Source organism: Ixodes scapularis, unplaced genomic scaffold, assembly GCF_016920785.2.
Source record: "Ixodes scapularis isolate PalLabHiFi unplaced genomic scaffold, ASM1692078v2 ptg001946l_1___fragment_6___debris__unscaffolded, whole genome shotgun sequence".
NCBI lineage: Eukaryota > Metazoa > Arthropoda > Arachnida > Ixodida > Ixodidae > Ixodes > Ixodes scapularis.
In genome coordinates this window covers 75,629-98,056 of record NW_024610216.1, presented here as the reverse complement: position 1 = coordinate 98,056, position 22,428 = coordinate 75,629, and the positions used below count along the sequence as shown (strand labels likewise).

The following is a 22,428-nucleotide window of genomic DNA, read 5'->3' as shown; positions in this document are numbered from 1 at the left end:
TGCTTATGTGTGGGACCCAGTGACCCTTTGGGTGGCGCAGCATGTATCCGAAGCCATTTGCTTCGCTGTTCGCATCTCGTTTGTACACAGTAGTACTTCCCACATATATATAATCGAAAAAGAATGTACTATGAAGGTGACTGAAATGGGAACTCTTTTTTTTTTAGCTGTCAAGCACTTAATTTAAAAAAAAATCTATGTGGTAAGTTGTAAACGATTTTCAAATACCAACTTCTCACAATAGCTCCAGCTTTTAGAATTTTATTATAAAAACTTTATAATTATATGAAATGCCTTGTATTTGTATTAAACCTTAATAAAGGAACACTGCAAGTTTTTTTTTAAGAAGGCACTAACACGCAATAAAATAAAATTATTGTTACATTAAATGTGATTGCCTTATTTGACAACGCTAATATTAAAATAGACACTGGTTTCGATAATTGTGCTTTTCTGAAAATATACACCGTGAAGAAATAAATAACCTCACAAAAGAATTTCACTAGGCGGCTGTGAAAAATGGTTTGTTCGTAATTTTCTCGAATATTTTCGGTTTTCCTGTTATTACGAAAGGAATACGAGTAAGCAACAATTTTATCGTTGTAAGGTGAATTCCGCTTTATTGTGCCTTACTTTGTCAAAACTGAACAAGAGATACAATAAAAAGCGACCATAACCAAGATACGGTACCATATACCTAAATCCAACGTCAGCCTCATTCATCTCAAAGTCTTGTTGTACAAAGCAAAGTTTATCTACTCGCGCAAGAAGACTGGGCAACAAAAACATATTGCCCTTTAAGTGAACAAAAAATGACGTCACTCAAATGTATTTGAAAGAAACAAAAAAGTCTAGTCAAAATGTCAAGTCAAAATGATGCTGGTTTGATGTCCGGCGTGGACGCGGCGCGGATGAAACGTTTTTGTCTGCTACATTCGAGAAAATTCGGACTTCGTGTAGTCTGCACAGCTTACTGCACAAGTTTTTCACTCTAAAAAAACCCGTGCGTCTACTTTCCGGCACAACACTCGGAGAGCCAATCAGCGAATCTTACGGAGGCAGCTCGGCGTATGACGGTGCCAAACATAGGTTTAGACCAAAAAACACAGTTTGAGTTTTGACATCAAGCAATGCAAGTGTGACGTTTTTCATTGTTTAATGTAACAACGCAGACTGTTTTTTTTTTTTTTTTTGTAAACATATGTTTTGGCATCGTCATTCGCTGAGCGGCCTCTGTAAGTTGCAGTTATTGGCGCTCCGCGTGTTACGCAGGAAAGTAGACGCACGGGCTTATTTTAAGATGTAGTATCTTTGATGTACGTGGCTGAAACCTCTTGAAGTACCGAGCCTGACGCGCAGCTGTGGCGTCTCCATTTTGTGAGTGGGATCGTTGGGATGGTCGAGCGGAAGAAAGCTCCGAAGGAACTCGTCGCTACCCTTCTTGTGCCACACAGAAAACTGGAGACTTCTCGGTCACGCCAGGAAACAGGTCGTCCTAGACAATGGAACTTCGACACCAACCTGACGCCCTTGCGAAATGTCTCGCCTGCATACACTTGCTGGCCAGGGCTAGTGTGTCGGATTCAAAGTGCCTATGTCGACTACTAACTTTTTTAATACTAAACCACAGAGAGCTTTTCGTAAGTGACTGACGAAGCACGTGCGACGGAACGAAGCTGTTTTCGTCCAAAAGGCATAAGGCACAGGTAAATAAACGTGTTTGTGCCGGCGACAAGAGAAATGCTTCCAGTTGCATTTTTCTTCAACATTTAGCATAGCTTAGACGTTTTTTGGACGATCGCTCTTTATACGATTCGCTCGCAGGGTGAGAGCGACGTTTGTGGTACACGATTAGCACGATATGTCGCGTTTCTGCTCCAAGTGTGGATTTTTTTGGAAAGACTGGCAGCGGGCGGGTGAAGGAAACAGGAGCAGCCGGCAGAGTTTGCTGCCCCTGCCTGCGAAAGTAAGAGCGAAGTTACATTTGTCAGGTGACTTTTTAAACAAACAGCAAGGCCATTTTAAAGTTCACATTTTTACTTCGAATGAATATCTAATTTAGTTTTATTTTGTACGTAATAGCTTTTAAATTAAAAAAACTTCCATCGCGAAAAATATTTTTTTTTCGCAGTACATCACATCGCGCAGAGTGCCTTTAGTGTTGATTGGACTAACGTGTTTGCAACGACAGCGTTGAAAAACAGCAGCATAATTCCTCCAAATATGCTCATATTTATTTATTCAATATGACGTTTCGGAGCTTTATTGGAACATAAATATCGTATCACTTGTACAAAACACGAACATTACTTTAAGGAAAAAGGCTACGCTCTTTTTACCATCGAAGTCGTTGACGCCTACTCTGCGATGCCTAAGAATGCCTTGCCAGTGCCGTGTCGCAGCTACTAGCCTCCCACTACGCTTTAACACAAGACGAAACGAAGTATAGTATTTCTTTTGAAGGAAGTGGTAAATATTCATTTATGCGTACTTCGTTATTTATTTCTTTTAAGACGAAAGCGCTAGCTTTTTCAATAATGTAAATGACGATTGAACTAAGAAGGGTCGACAGCACAAGAATGCAAGGCAGCCGAAATGAGGTTTAAATGATTATTTGCGTGTGACGTAAGCTTACAGATCTCTCCTCCCCAAACAAAATCTCGCAAAAGATCCCAAGAACAGGATAAAACCAGGCACAGCAGAATCTATTTTGTATATTATTATGGGAAATATTTTTTTTTAACATGCCGGTCAGTAATTTACTTCGAACTGAGCAAGATCACTACGGCTTTAGATATGTCTGAAGCTTAAAGTATTTGACTAAAACGCCAGTGTCAGTGTCGTCAAACAGATTGACCCTTGAAGATGTACTAAAATCTTACATATATGGTATTTGAGACGAAATTCCAAAGATTACCGATTTTTTCGGTGTTACTCTCTCAGAAAGAAAGGGTATATTCTTCCACCCATTGTCCCATATGCGACACCCCAAAACCTCAGTTCGACGTACAGAGCGCGGACGTCGAACAGACGACTCCAACTTTTGCGAGGGGCTTGAGAACGTTAACATGTACCTCATTAAACAGCTAAACTACGTATCGAAAATTACAGCAGAAAAAAACACTGAGGTTTCGCAGTAGGGTCAAGAAAACCCCGATCACTTTTTTTTTGTAGTCAGTAACACGTGCATTAGCTATTTTATTAAATTGTACCACTCGGCTATCAAACCGGTCGTAAATGTTGGTACCGCCGGGTCGACGTCAGCGCCCTGTACGTCGAACTGAAGTTCTGAGGTGTCATATGGGTTTTCACAGTCCAGTTCTGGAAACACTAAATATTCTCAATCTAGTTTTTTTTTTAAAACAACGTAATTTATTTCCCCACTCCAGCTAAGCTTCCCACTATTATTTCTGTATGTTTGACTCAAACAAAAATTATTCATGTTGGAGGGGCGCCAGACCAATTACTGAAATGATAAAATTCGGGAATTCGATATTTATTTTATTTTTTGGAGGGGAAGGGGGTCACTCGTTAAGAATTCTTTAAAAAAACAGTTTTTTTGGTAAAAGTTCCCGTAACTGTAGCCGACTTGTTTTATTTCTCGCTTAGAACCCTCGTGGTGGTGCGGTGGACAGCCGAAACGACTGCCGCGTCATTCTCAGGTCTGGTCAAAATGTCCCGAGGACGGCGTTCTCACCCGACATGGTGTCGGGTGTCGGCCGCTGCTGCAAGAGGGGAGGGGGGGTCTTCTACACCCGACATGCAGGGTATAGAAAAGATGTGGAAAGTATATACATGGTCATTACTCCCTCGTTACACCTATATGTATTTGAAAAGCGTGTAAACATTGTGTGAGAGGGGTGTAGCAAGGGTGTTCTTTCCAAACTACACAATTTTTACACGAATATAGGTGGGGACATATTATGTGTGCAGGCTCATTCTGTTTCATAGTAGGCTTCATTCGCATAAATAACTTTAAATCAGATGATGAAACCCAGCGGTGTTCTCACATTTCTTCGGAAGCGAACTACTCGCACTCACGTTGAATCAGAAGCGTTAACTCAAAATCACGGTCGAATGCGAGCATGAACGATAATCGTTGGTTCATCCAGAGCGAAACGACCAGCTTTATTATTCTTCAAAATTATTTTAAACATAAAATTTTTTAGAAAAAAATACTCAGTATACAAAGTATTGACCTGGTAAACAGATAAAACTTATATAAATCATATCTTACTCGAACAGATCCATATATCTTTACACAAAGGATGATTTTAGTTTTATATGTATATGCTAAATATTTATAACACGGGGTGCTGACGCGTTCCTTATAAGTATATGAAAGCGAACGCTACCTTTGTTAAATTTACTTCGAAGTCAAATATATCTTGAGCAATCTGTGTCGTTACATTAATGTCCTCCTCTTCCGAAAACAAAATTACTGTTTGCTTGATGAAATTTTCATAGGCTTCCACAGCGCTGTCCTTCTCCTTTTGTGCCTCAGAAAGTTGATACGAACTGGGCACAAACTTTGCAGGTTCAATCTGAAAAATATGAAAAACAACCAAATCCAACATTGTAGATAAAATTTTCTTCATAAAACAGTTGTTCTCTTAGAAGCACTTCCTGAAGCAAAATATTGACCACTAATACTTTTCGTAAGAGATTCAATCGTGTGGAAATTACACCCAATAGACGGTGTGCGAAATGCACAGCGCCATCTACAGCCGCGCCGAGAACTACTTCCGCTATATTGGTTGCGGCGAGAAAGTGAAGAAAGCGACCGGACTTGCGAAGGCCACATTTAAAGAAGCGGCAGCTCCGTGCAACAGGTACGATGCCAAGGAATGTTGCGTTCTCCCGTGTAAACAGCAGAACATGACAGACAGGTAAGCAAGCTTCCGTTTTTTGTTTTTATTTATTTATGTTTGTTACTTTTCACGCAGCTTTTTGCAATACAGAATCAGCGACACGGCGAAGAAAGAGGTAATTCTCGTATGATGCGAGCCTATTTACATCTACTGGACTGACACCCGACTTACTGAAAACACTGTAAAGGCACAGGCGAGCTCGTGGTACCAATCATGTCGTTTAACACCTCAGACTGGTACAGGAAAGGAAATACATTTAGTCGAATGAACAGACATAGAAGGGAACGTCCCTTTCTGTGTCTGTTCCTTCAACTAAAAGTTTTTTTTCTTTTTTGCACCCCAGATTTAGGTGTTAAATGACAGGAATACCCGTCTTATACGTGGGTCAGGTGTAAGGCGGGTGTCAGTTTCGAACAAACTCCTTCGAAGGGTCGCCGATCAGCACACGCCAATAAGCCCAAGATAGCGAATTAATCTCCCGATTCTTTAAAGGAGTTGGTTCTGAAGGTCTTTAATGTGCCCGTCTGACACGGGTATTACTCTCGCATTAAAGGCCTTCAGAACAAACTTTTTTGAAGGGTCGTCAAATCGGCTGGCGATCTTAGGTCTGCTCGTGCTTATCGGCTGGTGTTGGCTCCAAAAATTTTAAAATGTGTTCACTTTAAGTGTTTTTACAGTGCCCGTAAAACAAAAGTATTTGTCGCAATTTACGAAAAATTTTACCAAATTAAGTTTCTGAATTAGCGTTTTTTTGTGTGCATGTTATAGCCAGATTGCTTCTCGCTTGATGCGACAATACATGACCTTATATGCGCTAGAACAAGCACGTGAAAGCGAAGCAGCAAGAAGCTACAGCTTCACAAATTTATGCCACAACCATAATTAAAGCCTTGCATTGTCAACAATGAAAGACGAGAGTAGAAAACACGTGTTCTTTACTTAATTACCTTTGATAAATAATAAAAAATTCTTAAGACAGCTAGAAAACAATGTGTAGCAGTGATTCCAATACTTGTCTTGGGGTCAGTAAAGGCAGATTCACACGAAGGACCCAAGCGCGAGTTTTGCCAGCAAGTAGTGTACCACGTGACCCCTACATCTCCAATTCATGCGATCGACGCCTGGTTCCCGGACGCGCGAACTGAAATGGCCGAGCGCGTTTTCACTCACGGATTCCTGGCGGGTGATTGTCTTGAAATGCGTGTAGCCTGGCAATTTACAACGTCCTCTTTTTGTTTTGACCAAAAAAACAAAGATGGCGCATTATTCTGTTTTGTGTTTTCGCTGGTTCATCTTATCGCGCGAATCTTGGCACCACGAGTAAAATCAGCTGCAGAAACATTGCCTGGCTGACGCGACGCAGGTTCCGGTACTCCTCCACTTCCGTGTGAAGATTCAAGTAGCTTCCGTCACAACTCGTCTAGCACGCCGTGATATTTTTTGCACTTCCAATCAACCTTTCATCCAGCAAGTCCTTTTTTGTGACGGTGCTGTACCAGAGTGTTGTGTGCAAGCACGGAGTGCGAAACGCCCCTCCGCAAGTCCAAGACGTCGTCGCTTCTAGGCCGAAGCCTTCTCGTGCAGGACCATCCTTGTGTCACTGTTATTCCTTGGGTTAGTAAAGATAGTGGCGGTTTGCGCCAAGTACATCACGGTGTATTTTCTCGCTCTGTCCGTAACAGCAACTCACGGTGATTCTTTTTCACGGTAGCGACGTGTCCATAGCAGTGAACGTCTATTTCGCCCTTGGACAATAGTGTCACACTCTGATGCTGGAACTCTGCGGCGCAGTAGGGTCGCGAATAGGTTCAGTCCCTCCTCACTGTCATTTGCTGGTCGTCTCCTTCGTGTGCATGCGCTTGGGAGGCGGACTATCCTCGGACGTGTCGTCACGTAATCGCTGCGTCCGTGGATCCATCCGTTTTATGAATCGGTCATACACCAACTTTGTAAAAACTACACTTCTAAAATCAAGCAGGTAAGAATTTAGAATGTAAGTATGTAGAAAGGAAACCATTACAGATTGCTACAGCGTGTCTGTTCGCTCTAAACTCAGCCTCAAAAAGGCGATCTTACTCTCGATCTTGTTGAACACAAATTTTGATTGCATTACTTGATTTGGTTCATCACAGAAGCTAGAACTTCAATATTGGCGGCAGCACAAAAGTGACCTGATGCTAAAGCCGCCGAGTGGATTGGTGAAGCTAAAATTATTATCGCAACCTCTCTTTTTTTTTTTCTTTTTTTTTTCATGGCCGAGATGAAAGTTTTGTTTATTGTAAAGGAATTCCGTTGATTTGTTGAAAATGTCGCGTAGTACAACACCAGTACCTAAATTCAGTCTTTCTACCAGAATCGGACGAATATTAGTTTTCCGGCAGGACGTTAGCGATTTGTGCACTACTTATTTCAAAGTTATCTAAAATTGATTCGACCTGTTCGGAAAACCTCAAAAATAATACCGAGGTTGCAGTTTGTTTGCCAGGAATTCAGAAATCTCCGTCAATCGAGGCTTTTGCCAGTAAGAACATCCCGAAAATAAGCAACTTTGATTCGCATGAATGAGTGTGGAGCTAGGATGGGGATCGATATATTGTTTTAACGCTAAAGAGTACGACGTCTTGCTCCATCACGTCAAAAAGAAAGTAAAATAATGTGTCATCAAAAAAGGCAGGCCGGCCTAGTCTTTCGTCTAGATTGGATGATCCCAAAGTTTCTGCATCTCAATCACTGAGGTAAAGCCTTCTAAATGCCAAGAGGCCGAAAAAAACATGATGCTACATGAATGGCAACAGGCACAGTGTTACAAGGCCTCCTAGCAGTTTCACATAATTTCTATTGAGTCATTTTGTTTTCAACAAATCTGACAGGTAACGATTACGTTGCTTTACTTAATGCAAGCTTAGATTTTCCATTATGGGTGCAGTTTTCAAATATCACACAGCAAAGAGTAATATTTAGGACGCTACTTACATACATGGCTAGCTGCGACGTGTTAAAAAGATGCGGTGAGAGATCAACGCTAAAAATAAACGACATGTCTGCTCCGACTCGTATTTTTCGGTATATTTCTTTCCAGTCGATGGTTTCATTTGAACCAGGTATCATCGGCCATTTAGGAATGCCAAATTTTTCCAAGGTTTTTCGTAGCCGGCCTATTTCTTCCGCTGGTTGGGAAGAATCTGCATATAGATCACAGAATATCATTAATGAAGGAGAGAAACTAAAAGGTGTATATGTTTAGCAATGGAGCTTTCCTTTAAAATTAGGAGAGACAAATAATTAGTGAAGTGCGATTTCATGAAAACATGTGGATGTGCAGAGAGATATCTGCCATCAACCTAACGGCCTTTTTCTTTCAACCTCGTTTTTTTATACTTAAGGATATTAATTCTAAAGACGTACCTTCATTCATGCACGATTGATAGGCTATTGCAATTTTGTCATTGAGAGATTCAGCTTGACATCTTGGTGGGGTCATGTTGCTTAAGATTTCTGTAAAAGGCATAAGAAGAGAAGAGCTAAATGAGAAGGTTTTATTCGTGCATGCACCTATACGTTACAAAATGCTGCTTCTAAAATTTCATTCACCACGTAATGTAAGAGCTAAATTATAAGGTATTATTCGTTCCTGCACCTAATATTTAAAAATGCTGTTTTTATAATTTCAGCCAGAACATAATGTATGAAAGGGCAACTCCGATTAATTACTAAAAGTCTGGGATTACTAGTGATTATCATGTCAACACTACTAATAAACGGTTTTATGTCAATCATTTTCCGCGTTCGATTGTCGTCATTGAGATTTTTTTAATCCCACAATTATGTCATCGAGCTTTGCGAAGTCAGGAATGAAGGAAAAAGTCCCATTTTATCCTCGAAACTTCACCGGGACAAAGAAGCATCTGATTCAGTGGCGGTCAGTGAGAGAACACTGGACCCAAACTTGAACCAGTATTCGCCTCTGCAAAGTTATGAACAATCCATACCGATATCGTCTCATGACCCTTTAAATTTTTCTAAACTGTCTCATCCATAGTTTTCTTCACACTTAATGTACTACGTTGTTAAAGCGCAGCTCCGCGGTCAGTTTGAGCGTTTTTATGGAAACATATTTTCAGAAAGGGTGCTAAAAACTTCGCCTATGGCGCTGCGGTTAAATCATGAAAAACCTGTTTCCATAATTTATAATTGTTAAAATACGATTAAATCGATTTCGAAATTAACTTGCCACTTGACTGGTTCGCCATTTGGAAGTGACATCGCATATGGTATAAACATTCGCACGTGTGCAGTTTGAGCTTGGCCTGCCTGGCAGCAGGTCACTGTTCTGCGTTTGCGCCGCATATCGGAATGGAGCTATCATGCTCGTCTGAATCGAGCAATGATCAGGATGTGCTCCTAGATTTCGAGGACGATAACCTAGACGATAACCCGTTCTCATACAATCCACCGGCACCTCCATTAAGCGAACCGCCAGCGTTATTCGCGATTCGCCGCCATGTGGACCCAGCGTCCGCTTCCGAAGCGGAATGGTGAGGCAGATTTTGTTGCTAGCACGCCAAGAAAAACTGATCGACGTAATGCCTTTTAATTGAAAGCACTTTTTGTTATACCTCAAGGTCTGACAATAGACGGTTTTAGTAAACCGTATTTTCAAGCAACGCTTCTCTAGCAGGAGATCGCGCTGTGTTCTGTCGGTTTCCTTTTACATTGTCCTCGTCTTTGCGGTGTTTTGTTTTTTAATAATTTCGGCAGTCCAACTACCCCAAATTTCTACGTTATTCAACTTTATTTCTTTTACATCGGGCACTTTTCAATGTTTTAATTTGATGGCGCTGTGTCCTATCGGTCACCTTTTACTTTGTCCTCCTCTCTGTGCCGTTTTATTTTTAATTATGACTGCCACTTCCAAGCGTGCTCTCACGTGCTCCCGGAGCGGTAGCCAGCCTCTGAAAGCTATTTACTAAAAATCGGACAGTCGACAGCACGAACAAGCTACAAAGAAAGCACCCTCACCAAGGCACTCACCAACATGTGACGTCACGGCGACGTCAGCGCCATCGTGGCAGCCCCCATGTGAACGCTCTTGCTCAGTGTTGCAAGTAGAGCGGCAGCAAGTAATTTGGCCGAGTGCACGTAAATGTCAAGATTAATTTTATTCTAAGAACATCCTTATTTTGCCGAGATATATTGTAGATATGGTCAGGAAGGAAACCCAAATACATGGTGGAACATTTATAGAAATCGGTGACCATCAAAATTGCGGCGGATTTTCCCTTTAAAACGGTTTGCGCGATCATGGAATTTTATATCGCAGATCACTTGCTCACGTTCTTGCGCAATGGAAACCATAGATAAAGCCACGCTCTCCCACCAGTAGCTTTGACAGCGCAATTTACTGAGCACGAAACGGAGTATAGGAAAATATAAGGAGTATTCACTGGCGGCCATATCTGTGTGCGTGGTTGCTCAGCGCGTGCTGACGGCGAGCTTCCACAGTTCTTTTGCAACATTCCGCACCATAACGAGTACCGGTCGTAGCAGGCTATTGATGAGAGCTCGTTTTGAGCATGCGCTCTAAACAGAACCCACAAATATGGCGTCCAGTGAATACTCCCTATAGGAAACGGAGCATGGTCATTGTCCCTACATGAAAAACAGGCGAAAACAATGAAAAGTTTGGTGTGCTGTTTGGGCGCGAAAGTTGTCGCCTAAAAATGCAGTACAAAAATGGAGATGAGCTGCGATCGGCTTGCAGATCTCTCCCCTTTGTCTGCCAATTTTTACTTTTGCATCGTGGCTTACAGATATCAGAATATTTCATTGGAGCAGCAACAAAAAAAGTGTTTTTGAAGGCAGATAAAAATAACACGCTGCGTGTGATAATTCCATCTCTTAAGAAAAGTTGAAAAATTCTTCAAACGAAAAAAAAGAGAGTTGAATTTGACAGTATTTCATTACATGAATCTGAATATCACGCCCGTTTTCCCAAAAGATGTTACTAAACGCGAAAAAAACAAAAAACAAAACAACCTCCAACTCGATTGTTACGTCATCTTTCAGCCGCCAAGAGTGTGTCGCTCGTGTGAGCAGCGCGAGCAGAAGCAAGCTTGCCAAGTATATTCCTCTACACCAATACCGGTCGCAACGTCTTCTTCTAACCCTTTTGAAAAAAAAAAAAGAAAAAAAAGTGTGCGATCATAGCTGTAATAGGCGCTGAAGATACGTGAGAGCGGAGATTCCGAAAAAAACGCCGTCTATGACGTCACGCTCCGGGAAGGAGGGGCTTCAGCGGTACTTTTAAAATACTTTTCTGCAGCCTCTATGCACCAACTTGAAAAATAATCTCGATATTCGTGATCCTGGAGTCCAAATGAAGACGATTTAAGCATTTTTACTGAAATACAGAACCGGTCTACTGCTCTTTTAAGGCAGTCCAATCCACACCGCTATTCGACTACGGGTCCTGTAAAGGGCGGTCCAAACAAACCCGCAAAACGCCGTCCGGGAATGTCCGTCACACAAACCCCGTTTTTTTTTTCGTTTTTTTTTATGTAGCAACGGTAGGTTGGTGCGACTGGAAAGTGCAAGGTTGTGTGTGGACGAAGCAGCCAGTGCAACAGCGGCGGGTGGAAGGGAGGAGGGGGGAGTGGGATTGAGCGAGAAAGGGAATAATCGCACACAAGCCGGAAGGGCCCCGCTAGCAAATAATAATTGGGGTTGTATGGATATTTACACAGCGTATACTTGGTCAGCCATTTCAGTGTCGCGACGAGTCACTCGCTGTAGACGAGCAATTTAGCCAGTGCAGTACAACCGCTAGCCTGGGGTCTTTAACGTGCACCACGCAATAGTGAAACACGACCGAATGCCGGTACGAAGCTCATCCAGATCGAAAGGGCAGGTTTGTGGACTGAACCCAGGATCCCTAGGTTCTGAAGCGCGAGATTTCACCCTATGTGCTCAAAGCTGGCCGGGCGTGCGAGACAAATCCTTCTTTTTGTGATTTTTGAACGACTTCGAGGGAAATAGTACAACAAAAACAAATGCGTCTTAAACAAGTATTCACACGGGGGAGATGCCTCCCTTTGCTCCCTGGGATGGGCATCTCGGGGTAACAACGTCTCTCTTTTGCGGGGAGCCGTGCGGATGTATAGACATTCCAAAAAAAGAAAAGCTAGTGCGTGTACATTCCTGCACAATAACACTCCGAGAGACAATCACCGCAACTTACGGAGGCAGCTCAGCGAATGACTATGTTAACACACATTTCAGAAATACATTTCGTATCTGTATTCTTTATCGCGATACATTTCGTTCTACACTATCTGTATTTCTGTATCGAAATACATTTAGAATGTTTTTTTGTATCGCGATGAAATCGGGATGAAATGTATTTCGTTACATTTCTTGAAAAATACTCCTCCCCCCCCCCCTCCCCCCCCCCCCCCCCCCCAAAGATACAAGCCCGACCACATTGTTTTTGGTTTTTTTGTTTCTTTTTTACCTCTGAAAGCATCAGGGTCAAGGAGTTGCTCGGGCATTGTTACTATGCTGACCAAGGTTCCTTCCGATTATCCAAACTCATCTTCTATGCGTCCTCTTCTCTCTTCTGAGAAGTGTTGCGTAGTCGGGGACTCGAACCAGGTGGCGTGCCAGGAGTGGAGTCAGCGCATCTTCTGACGCAGGCCCTTAGGTAGGGATTTCTCGAGTCACTGTTTGTTGGCATTCATCGCCCGCCGCTAACCGTCTCTCTTGCCTAAGGGTGCACAGTACACCCAACCGACAAGGATAAGTCACAGTCCGTTGCAGCACGAGCCTGGTGGTGGTTGACTTCAAAAAGTAGGATGACTCACTCAGTAAAGTTCAACACATATTTGAATGCGTATGCGGCTGCTCTCGTAATATTGTACGGTCAGGGTACGCCATCGGCCGACGTGTACGTGACCCGCTGCTCTGGTGATCCGAAACCCAGGAAAGGGGGCCAGACGTAACCTCGCTATGCCGACCCAGACTTCGTACACCTACGACTCGTCTCGAGCGCGCCGTTTCTCGGAGAGCTCGCACCGGTGCCGGCAATATCAGGTCGCAATTCACAAAGTCTCTGCTTGGATGATGCTAGGCGAAACTTGAGGACTGTAATCCATGCGTCGGTGGCGGACGGTCGGCAGGAAGGATCTTCAGAACAGGGATGCCACCGTATCGTTTACATCTGTTCCAGGATGGTGGTCCGCTATTCTCAAAAATTCCAAACGACACTGCGTGCACGATCCTCAGCTAGGTAACCCACAACGTGTGGGAGCCGGAAGTGAAGGACGAGGCAGAGGGCACGTGACAGACAGGCGGTCGGCGGAGAAGTCACGAGCTGACGCGAGACAGTGCAGCCGGAGCGAGACTAGTAGCTGGATAAGGAACGTTGAAGCCAAGCTGCATGGCGCGGCCCATGGCGAATGCCGGAGCAGTCCACCAGCGAGGTCTGGAGCAAGACCGGTGGAAACGGCGAGCCCTGACCATATGACCTGGTCAAGACGATCCCGGGGTGATTCCGCAGCGAGACTCGGGCATTGATAGCTCGGGACAGCCAGCCTACGCAGCGCTGGCGTGGAAAAAGCGATCCGCAGGCCTGGACACGGACCCCGACTGTGAGCTCTGATCGACGGGCGACAAGGGTCCACGGACCCGGACTACTGGATCTCGACGACGGGCAACCGGGAGGTACAGTAAACCCATTAGCTGTCCTCTCGTTGCAGTGTGTAACTCCCTGGGTGACGGGCGTAGCGCATACCGATCGGGCGGCGATGATTAGTAGAGGGACTTACAAAAAGAACCTCACAAACGAAAGTATGTACTGTTCTTTAATACAGCAGTGTGGTAAAGTTTCTTGTTCAAGACAAACATACAGATAAAGAATACCAGTTAATTTCACCGAGACGTCATGTGATCAATGGTGATAGGGGCGTCCTTATTGGACAGGGGCGTGGTGACGTTTTGATGGGATTTAGGGTGACATAAAATTTATTTAGTTAAGGCGAAGTCTTTTCGCATCCCTCGTCAAACAGACAGGATGTCAGGGAAGGGGCCGCGGTCAGTCCTTGATGGAACGTTTTTTTGACCTTGTCGTCCGAAACCACTACCTTCAAGGCAATGTGCCAAGCCTACGGGAAAGTAATTTCGGGAGAAAAAACTTCCACTTCAAATTTCAAGCTTCATCTCAGTTGGCGTCTCAAACAAATTTGAAAAATGTATTGCAGTATCAGTGTTTCTGTATTTCTATTTCTGCCCTCCCTAAAATGTATTTCTGTATTTGTATTTCCAAAGACTTTTTGCCTATTTTTAAAATGTATTTCCGATACGTATCGCGGTACATTTTTACAGATATATTTTAGTATCAGTATTTTAGCTACTATTTTAGTGTATCCCAGTATTTGTATTTCAAAATACATTTTTGAGTATTTCTGCCCAACCCTGCCCAGAATAGACGGAAGTTCATAACAAGTGTGGGAGACCTGATCGAAGTAGACAGGCGCCTCCTCACATTGCGTTTTAAAAGCTCGACGGATCACAATTCACCAGTGAGTTGCCATCAGTACTCTGTTTAAATAATGTACACGTCCTTGGTGGCTTTGATCTGAATGCTGCTGCAACCATTTGCTTTTCCATGTGAAAAACGGGCGGGGATCGTTCGTTGTAACACTGAGACTTGCAGACGCCCACCCTACTCTCGGTCTAATTCAAAAAGCAAAACTCTGCCAAATGTGCATTAGGCTTCTGTATCATCCGGGAACATCCGAAGAGTTTAAAAACACTTCAGGAACCAGCTGGGAAATGTGTTGCTCAATTCGATGACAGTGACTTGAAGTGCCAGCGTCTGCTAGGATCGATAAAGCCTCGGACCGTCGGTGAGAGCCCCTTGAAAAGAAGGCAAACACAATGGAGGCGAGAATCCTACGTGAGGAAGAAAGTATACGGGCTTCAAGAAAAAATCAGAAAAAACTGTGTTAGTCACTTGGCACTGACCAGGCATCTACTTCGCGGGGACGCACAAAAAATAAATTTATGCTTTTTAATTATGCCCAGTTAATGAACGATTAAAAAAAAAAAAGTTCGCACTAGAAGAAAAACGGGGAAAAAGTTCAGTTGTTAACACTGGCCCTTCATTCATGGCGTGGCAGAGTGTTCACTTTGCAAACACGACATTCTCCGAAGCCCTTTTGACCTCGGGGAACGACAGGTTGAAGGCGTGGAAAAGAATGGACCCGTGATCAGGTGGATACGCAAGTATCGAAGGAACAACAAACAGAGAAGCGCGAGACATCACCAGCAATTCCTGCTGAGCAAGCAAGCAAGCAAGCAAAACTTTATTTGGTGTAAGGGCCTACGTCCTGGGCCGGACGGCCCGTCCGGCCCACGTCTCGCGGATGGATTCCGCAAGGGGACCGGAGTGATTAGTTAGTGCTTCTAGTGCGGCGGACATGTCGGCGCCCGTGGGTGGAGCCAACCATTCCTCCCAAGAAATGATGTGTGAGAGGGTTGGGGGAAGGGTGGGTGTGGTCCTGCTGAGCGACCGACGTCAACGTTGTCTTTCCATTTAGCGGGGTTCGGTTTTAAGTAAATTATAGAATAAACGTTCCTCACTGGCTGGGTTAAAACCCGTCGCGCACGCGAGCCCAATAGGAGCGCAACAGCGGTGACCCGGTAAAGAACTTCAACGTAACCAACCGAACCAGCCATCATGACGGACAACGATGCGACGAGTTCCACTGGGGGAATTTCGACGGTCACGTTGAAGCTGCCTCCATTCTGGCCAGCATATACTCAGCTCTGGTTCATGCAGGTTGAGTCAGAGTTTGTGACTCTGCGCACCACAGCAGACATGACGAAGTAAAACAACGTCGTGTCCAGCCTATCACCTGCCATTGCCACAGAGGTGCGTGATTTGCTTTTTTCACCGCTAGAGGAGGATGCCTTTAACACCTTCAAGGCCCAGCTTATCCGACGGACAAGCGCCTCGGAGCAAAAACGCCTTCAGCAGCTCTTGAAATCCGAGGAACTGGGCGACCGGACTCCCACCCAGCTGCTGCGCTGACTGGAGCAGCTCCTCGGAGAAAAGGCGACCACCATTGACCAGCCCCTGCTTCGTGAGTTATTTCTGCAGCGGATGCCTAGCAATGTGAGGATGGTCGTCACGTCCGCAGGAGACATTGGTCTGACTAAGATTGCTGAGCCTGCAGATAAAATCATAGAGGTCTCGGCAGCGTCAACCAGCATTTCAGCGATCGAAAGCAGAAGTACTCTGAATGAGAGGAGCGAGCTGCGAGCAGAAGTCGGCCGTCTCGCTGACATGATAGCATAGCTGCAAGCTCCACGCGGCCGCAGCACGTCACGCGGACGCCCACGATGCAAGCCTTGTTCATTGTCCCGGACGAACTCAGGCCTGCTGCTCGCAGGTGTGAGTCACCCTGCTCCCAAGCGGAAAACGCCGCAGCAGAGCACTGACGGTGTCAAGTGCTCTCGCAACGCAGAAAGCCGCCGAACTTTGTTCTTCGTGTCGGACCGCAGCACTGTTGTTCAGGTGCGCTTTAGGGAATCTGGAGCTTAATTTTCTCGGGACACAAAATCAACTCTTCGGGAATCCTCCCACTTTTCATCAAGGTTCAGACCATCGAGGGCTTCCCGAAGCCGTCGACCAAGAAGCAACTCCGGGAGTTTCTGGGGGTGGTATACTTTTACCGCTATTTTCTCCCGGGCTGCGCCACCAAGTTTGCGCCACTAGACAGGCTTTCCGGCAAGACTAGCTCAGCAGCCGAACTTGCATCGGATGCCTGCACCACATCGGCATTCGATCAAGTCCGATAACTCCTTTCAAACAACTCCATGCTTCCTCACCCCAAAAAAAGTAGCCCCACTCTCAGTTGTAACCGACCCTTCAGATATCGCTGTTGGTGCAGTGCTTCAGCAGAACGTGAATGGGCACTGGCAGCCGCTTTCTTTTTTCTCTCGGAAGCTGACACTTACAAAACAAAGGTACAGTAGGTTCGGTCGAGAGCTCCTTGGAGTATATTTGGCACTACGGAACTTCCAGCACATAATGAAAGATTGGCAATTTTTTTTTATATATATTGACAGACCGGAAGCCTCTCGTCCTCCGTCTGCTTCCTCCGTCTGGTTCCAGTCTCTGAGACCAGACGGAGGAAGTCATTCTCAGAGAAAGCTCCGCCAGATGTCCAGCGTCTCCGAGCTCACATATGACATCCGGCACATTCATGGTGCTGAGAACGTCGTAGCGGATGCCCTTTCACAGATAGGTACCTGCACGGTTGAACATTCAACCGCCATCGACTTCGCCCAACTGACTTCAGCGCAGAACGGGAAAGCAGAGCTACGAAAGCTCCGCACATCTCCTGGTTGGCTCGTATTCGACGAGACTCCACTTCCCGTGTGTCCCACCAAACATCATTTTGATACATCGACTGGATCGCCCCGCTTGTACGTGCCGGAACAATTTCGTGGGCAAATTTTTGGCGCCTTTCATGGGCTATTGGAAAAAAATGGTCGCCCTGTGAGCGAAAGTGTGAAGTCTTCTGTCAAGACATTTTTCGTGGACGACTCAGTTTGCTGCTGCCTCCCAGGTTAAAAAAAAAAAGAAAAAATATGCTGCGCGACCATGAGAAGCGGCTACTTTTGATGAACCTAAAAGAGCTTCCCCAAGAATGGAAGAAAGGCCCAAACCCAACCTATGGATGTTCATATTTCGCCAATATATGCGCACTCCAAACTGTGCTTTAGCCGGGCCAAGTGGGGCGCAGACTGTTTGCGTATGCGTGCAGCACAAAAACTTGAAGCTGATGATACACGCGAGTGAACTCAAGGAGAACACTAAAGAATTATTAGCCACCGCATGGGTCAAGTTTAGGAAGAAAATTGTAATATTTGAGGAGTGCGACGTATGCCGCCGTACCGAATACATTGTAACCTCTCCAGAAAATACCTGTCCTTAACACCAATCAGGTCGACCATGTTCAAGTTCAGCAGTGGATGAGCGGCGTGCGTTGCAGACTTGAGACAATTTTGTTAACAATACAGGAATTTTTTTGGACATGTTGAATGAAGTCAAGGGTCACCATTTAATAACTAAACAGCAAGCCCCCCTACTTGCGAAAACTAAAAGCACGGTTAAATAAAGATGAGGCAATCGTGCTTATGAATGTTGCCGAGAATTTCAGTTTCCTGCTACAAGACGCCCCGCAGCCTTATCACTGGGTCATCCCACAGGCTGCACTCTGCCCTGTTGTTATTTTATTTCCGCCTGCCAGAATTCTGTGAAAAATAATCTGTCAGATCTTTTGCTGCCATTTCTGACTGCCGGAAACATGATACTGTAACAATGTATGCATTCCATTGTCAGCTTCTGAAACTTCTAAAAAATGATCTGCCACAACTAATAAATATTTATTACTTTTCCGACGGAGCAGATTCACAGAACAAAAACAAAAATAACTTTCTAAACCTTTCTTTTCATGATGAAGGCTTTAGTGTTTCCCTTGAATGGAAATTATTCGCAACTTCCCACGGAAAACGTCTCTGTGATCTCATTGGAGGAAAGGTTAAACGTTTGGCAGAAAGAGCCAGCCTTCACAAACTGTAACAAGACCCAAAATTCATTCCACTAGAACTCATCACATCGGCACAAAAAAAAAAAAAAAAAACCATAAATGGTGTAAACATTTTATAGGTACCAAATGTTATCGTGAAAGAAATTTCAGACGAATTAGCTTGAAGATTCCAAACAGCGGTCGCCCCAAATGGTACGCGGGATTCGCTACTTCAAGCCAATTTCAACTTGAGCGCTTTGAGTATCGACAACGTTGTACTAGGTGACTGAAGATGTTCAAGCGTCAAAAACGTCTGAAAACCACAGCGTTTAATTAAAAACGAACCTTCCAAAGATATTTTATGAAAAACAAAATTTTGTAAAGTTTACTCTCGAGGCTCAACCAGCTTCCTGGAAATTGCAGATAAGAATAAATTATGTTTTCTTTTCATCAGCTTTGGTGCTACTTACTACAGCACTTAAATAAGGCCCATATTTAACGGATGAAGCACCTCAGCTTGTAGCGTGTATAAGATAAAACCCTTCTTCTACGTGGTGTGCGGAAAAGTAGCCGCATGGAACCACTCAGCGCAATATCATGGGTGCTCAACATAAACAAATATTTTCTCGCTTAATTTTTTTTTACTTAGATTAAACTTTGAATATTCCAAATTATTGAGGCGTAAACTCGTTTGTTTGAGTGACCTTGAATAGTAAAACTTGAACAACCTCAACGCGGAATTTGCAGCTGAATTGTAGTCAAAACGACGTTTTTCTCTACTTTCCGTTTGATATCAAAGAAACCTTTTCTTATAAGGGTATAAAGGTATTGCATGCATAAAATATACGGACCCTCTAGGCTGGAAACTCTTCTGCGGTTATACAGGAGAGTAGATTGAAACAAAACTACCCCGAAAATGGCCCAATTTAAGCTTGTTTTTATAGACCAAATACAACACAAAAACATAGTTATTTATTTATTTATTTAAATTTCACCTCATATTACATACGAATGCAATTAAATTCAAACAAAAAATTAGGCATTGCTAAATAATTACTTAAACAGGGTGTTATTTTTTATTCGAAACAGAGTTTTAAAAAAGTCGTCTTTACTGCTACGTGAATGCCGTCTTCACTATGTGTTTCTTGAGCTCGGCGGACATTCGAGAGGCGAACAACCGTCACAGTCTGGTGATTCATTAACTAAATCTGTTAATTAACTTTTTAATTATTGGTTTTATGGACCATGTTGCAATTGTAATTTTGAAGCCAGCCGTCCTGGAAGGCTATACCAACTTACACATTTAAAAAAAATGCAACTGGTTTGGAGATATCCGTCGACAATTTCTCCCCTTTCTATCATCCGATTCCGAAACTGAAAGTTCCAAGTGCGCCGAAGCGCTGATCACGTGACGCGTGTAGAAGTGACGGTTTCGTGATGTACAAATCGTCATGATCTCATATCTGCACTGCGGCTGTCACGGTGCGGCACGAGGTATGCAAACTCGCGGGGACGGTCTTTAGCGCTCTCGCTTTTAATGCGTCATTGCCCTCGGAGCTTCACTCGCGATTGTTTATCGGCGGGGAAGGCGCTTCGCCAAATAGCGTTGGCGCACGAACGTTGACTCTGCCAGTCGACTTAACGAAAGAAAATGAAACGCTACAAGAAAGAAGTCTTTGCTATTTATTATCTTCAGCGAAATAACTTCAGAGATCAGAATTGCTGATAATTTAAGTTTCTGGTGTGCTTAGACCCTAAGGTAATGTCTTACTACACGTAATGTTCGAAATGGCGACCCTCCACTGCTACGCATGCCATGAATCGTTTCTTCATAGATTGAACCACCCGCTTCAGGACGTGTGGTTCAATGTTGGCGCATGCTGAGACAATTCGGTTCTTCAGGTCGTTGACATCTTGGGGCTCAGTTGAATAGACTTCGTTTTTGATGTGACCCCGAAGGAAAAAGTCTAGCGGGGTCAGGTCAGGCGATCTTGGCGGCCAGAACATAGGTCCACCGCGCCCAATCCACTGCTGGGAAAAACAGGCGTTGAGGTAGCTCCGCGCACGCGACGAGAAGTGAGCTGGCGCTCCGTCATGCTGGAACCATGTGCTCCTAAGCTCGCTTAACGGGAGATCGCAGATAAAGTCACTGACAGCACCATCAAGTATGTTGGCTGTGTATGACTGAGCTGTCAGTGTGCCTTTGAAAAAAAATGGTCCCACTATTCTGTCACGAAACACGCCGCACCACACGTTCACTGACCACCGAACCTGATGGTTATGCTGGCGGAGCCAGTGAGGGTTGGAATCAGACCAGTAGTGCGCGTTGTGAACGTTCAGGTTGCCATTTCGGCAAAACTGTGCTTCGTCAGTCCAGAGTACATTAGTGAGAAAATCGGGGTCTTCATCCGTTTTAATAAGGGCCCAATTGCTAAACTCCAAGCGCTTCTCACAGTCACACTCACTGAGGTTTTGATGCAATGATATGTGACACGGATGGAGCTTGTGCTTTCTCAGGACTTTCCATACCGAAAAGATGCTGCCTCCGGAATCTTCGACGACATTTCGGATGCTGATTTCGGGGTACGCTCGCACGTAGGCTAACACAGCGATTTCCAAATCTTCGTCCAAGACAGTTGCTTTCCTTCTTCTTTGACGATGCACAGACCCAGTGGACAGAAACTTCTTGGCAACCTGGAAGACGGTGGATGGGGCAGGAACAGTGCGACCAGGGTGTTGGGCGGCAGACAGCCTCGTGGCAAGACGAACGTTGCCATTCATTTTAGCATACGCAATAACCATTTGAACCTTCTCGGCGACTGAATACCTCGACTGAATTTGCGCAGCCATTTTAACGCTACAACTGGTAGAGCCGGCGTTCGTGCGCCCACGCTATCTGGCGAAGCGAATCCCCCGCCGACAAACAATCGCGAATGAAGGTCCGAGGGCAATGACGCATTAAAAGCGAGAGCGCTAAAGACCGCCCCCGCGAGTTTGCACACCTCGAGCCGCACCGTGACAGCCGCAGTGCAGATATGAGATCATGACGATTTGTACGTCACGAAACCGTCACTTCTACAAGCGTCACGTGATCAGCGCTTCCGGCGCACTTGGAACTTTCAGTTTCAGAATCGGATGATAGAAAGGGGAGAAATTGTCGACGGATATCTCCAAACCAGTTGCATTTTTTTTTAAATGTGTAGGTTGGTATAGCCTTCCAGGACGGCTGGCTTCAAAATTACAATTGCAACATGGTCCATAAAACCAATAATTAAAAAGTTAATTAAGAGATTTTACTTAATGACCCACCAAACTGTGACGGTTGTTCGCCTCTCGAATGTCCGCCGAGCTCAAGAAACACATAGCGAAGACATCATTCATGTAGCAGTAAAGACGCCTTTTTTAAAAATCTGTTTCGAATAAGAAATAACACCCTGTTTATCTATATTGGTGATTTCAAATCAACTCAGGCACGGATTTAGGGTCGCATTTTTAATTTTGACGAAAAAAATATATGTTTTGGGGTAATTCCTATAATAAAAGAAGACGCAAACGGTTATTTCGTCGGATTTTTAGTTCTCAAGTTATGGACCGTTGAAGCGGTCAAGGTGGAAATTGATGTTTTTCCAGCCTATCGGAGGTGCCATATTTCACTCCATTCCTTTTCCCTACTTTTTACGCTACATCAATATAACTTTTTGGGAACACTCTAGACATAGGCTTTTTCATGCTAATTAAGCGTCTAGGTCATAACATTCTTAATGATTTTTTTTTATTTGTCAAACCGCCTCTCTGTGACGATATTTGACGAAGTTCAGCAAGCTGTGCTGTGTGACCTAATCAACATATATTTATGATCTTTATATCACCGTAAAGCAGCAATTATGCTCTTTCTTTTGAGTAGAATTTCAATCTTTTGCCGCGAGTATATAATGCGCTACATGTGCCTGAAAAACGAATAT

General features: G+C 44.3%; 1 protein-coding gene across 1 annotated transcript in view; it reads right to left on the bottom strand.

Moving 5' to 3' along the window:
* LOC121834630 (neprilysin-1-like) overlaps positions 1-22,428 on the bottom strand; it is a 57,052-nt gene that overhangs the window by 19,959 nt on the left and 14,665 nt on the right. The window contains exons 4-6 of the mRNA XM_042288344.1: positions 8,277-8,366; positions 7,845-8,053; positions 4,356-4,544 (exon numbers count right to left, since the gene is read on the bottom strand). Coding sequence (XP_042144278.1) covers positions 4,356-4,544; positions 7,845-8,053; positions 8,277-8,366 — 488 coding nt within the window. The remainder of the gene's footprint in view (positions 1-4,355; positions 4,545-7,844; positions 8,054-8,276; positions 8,367-22,428) is intronic.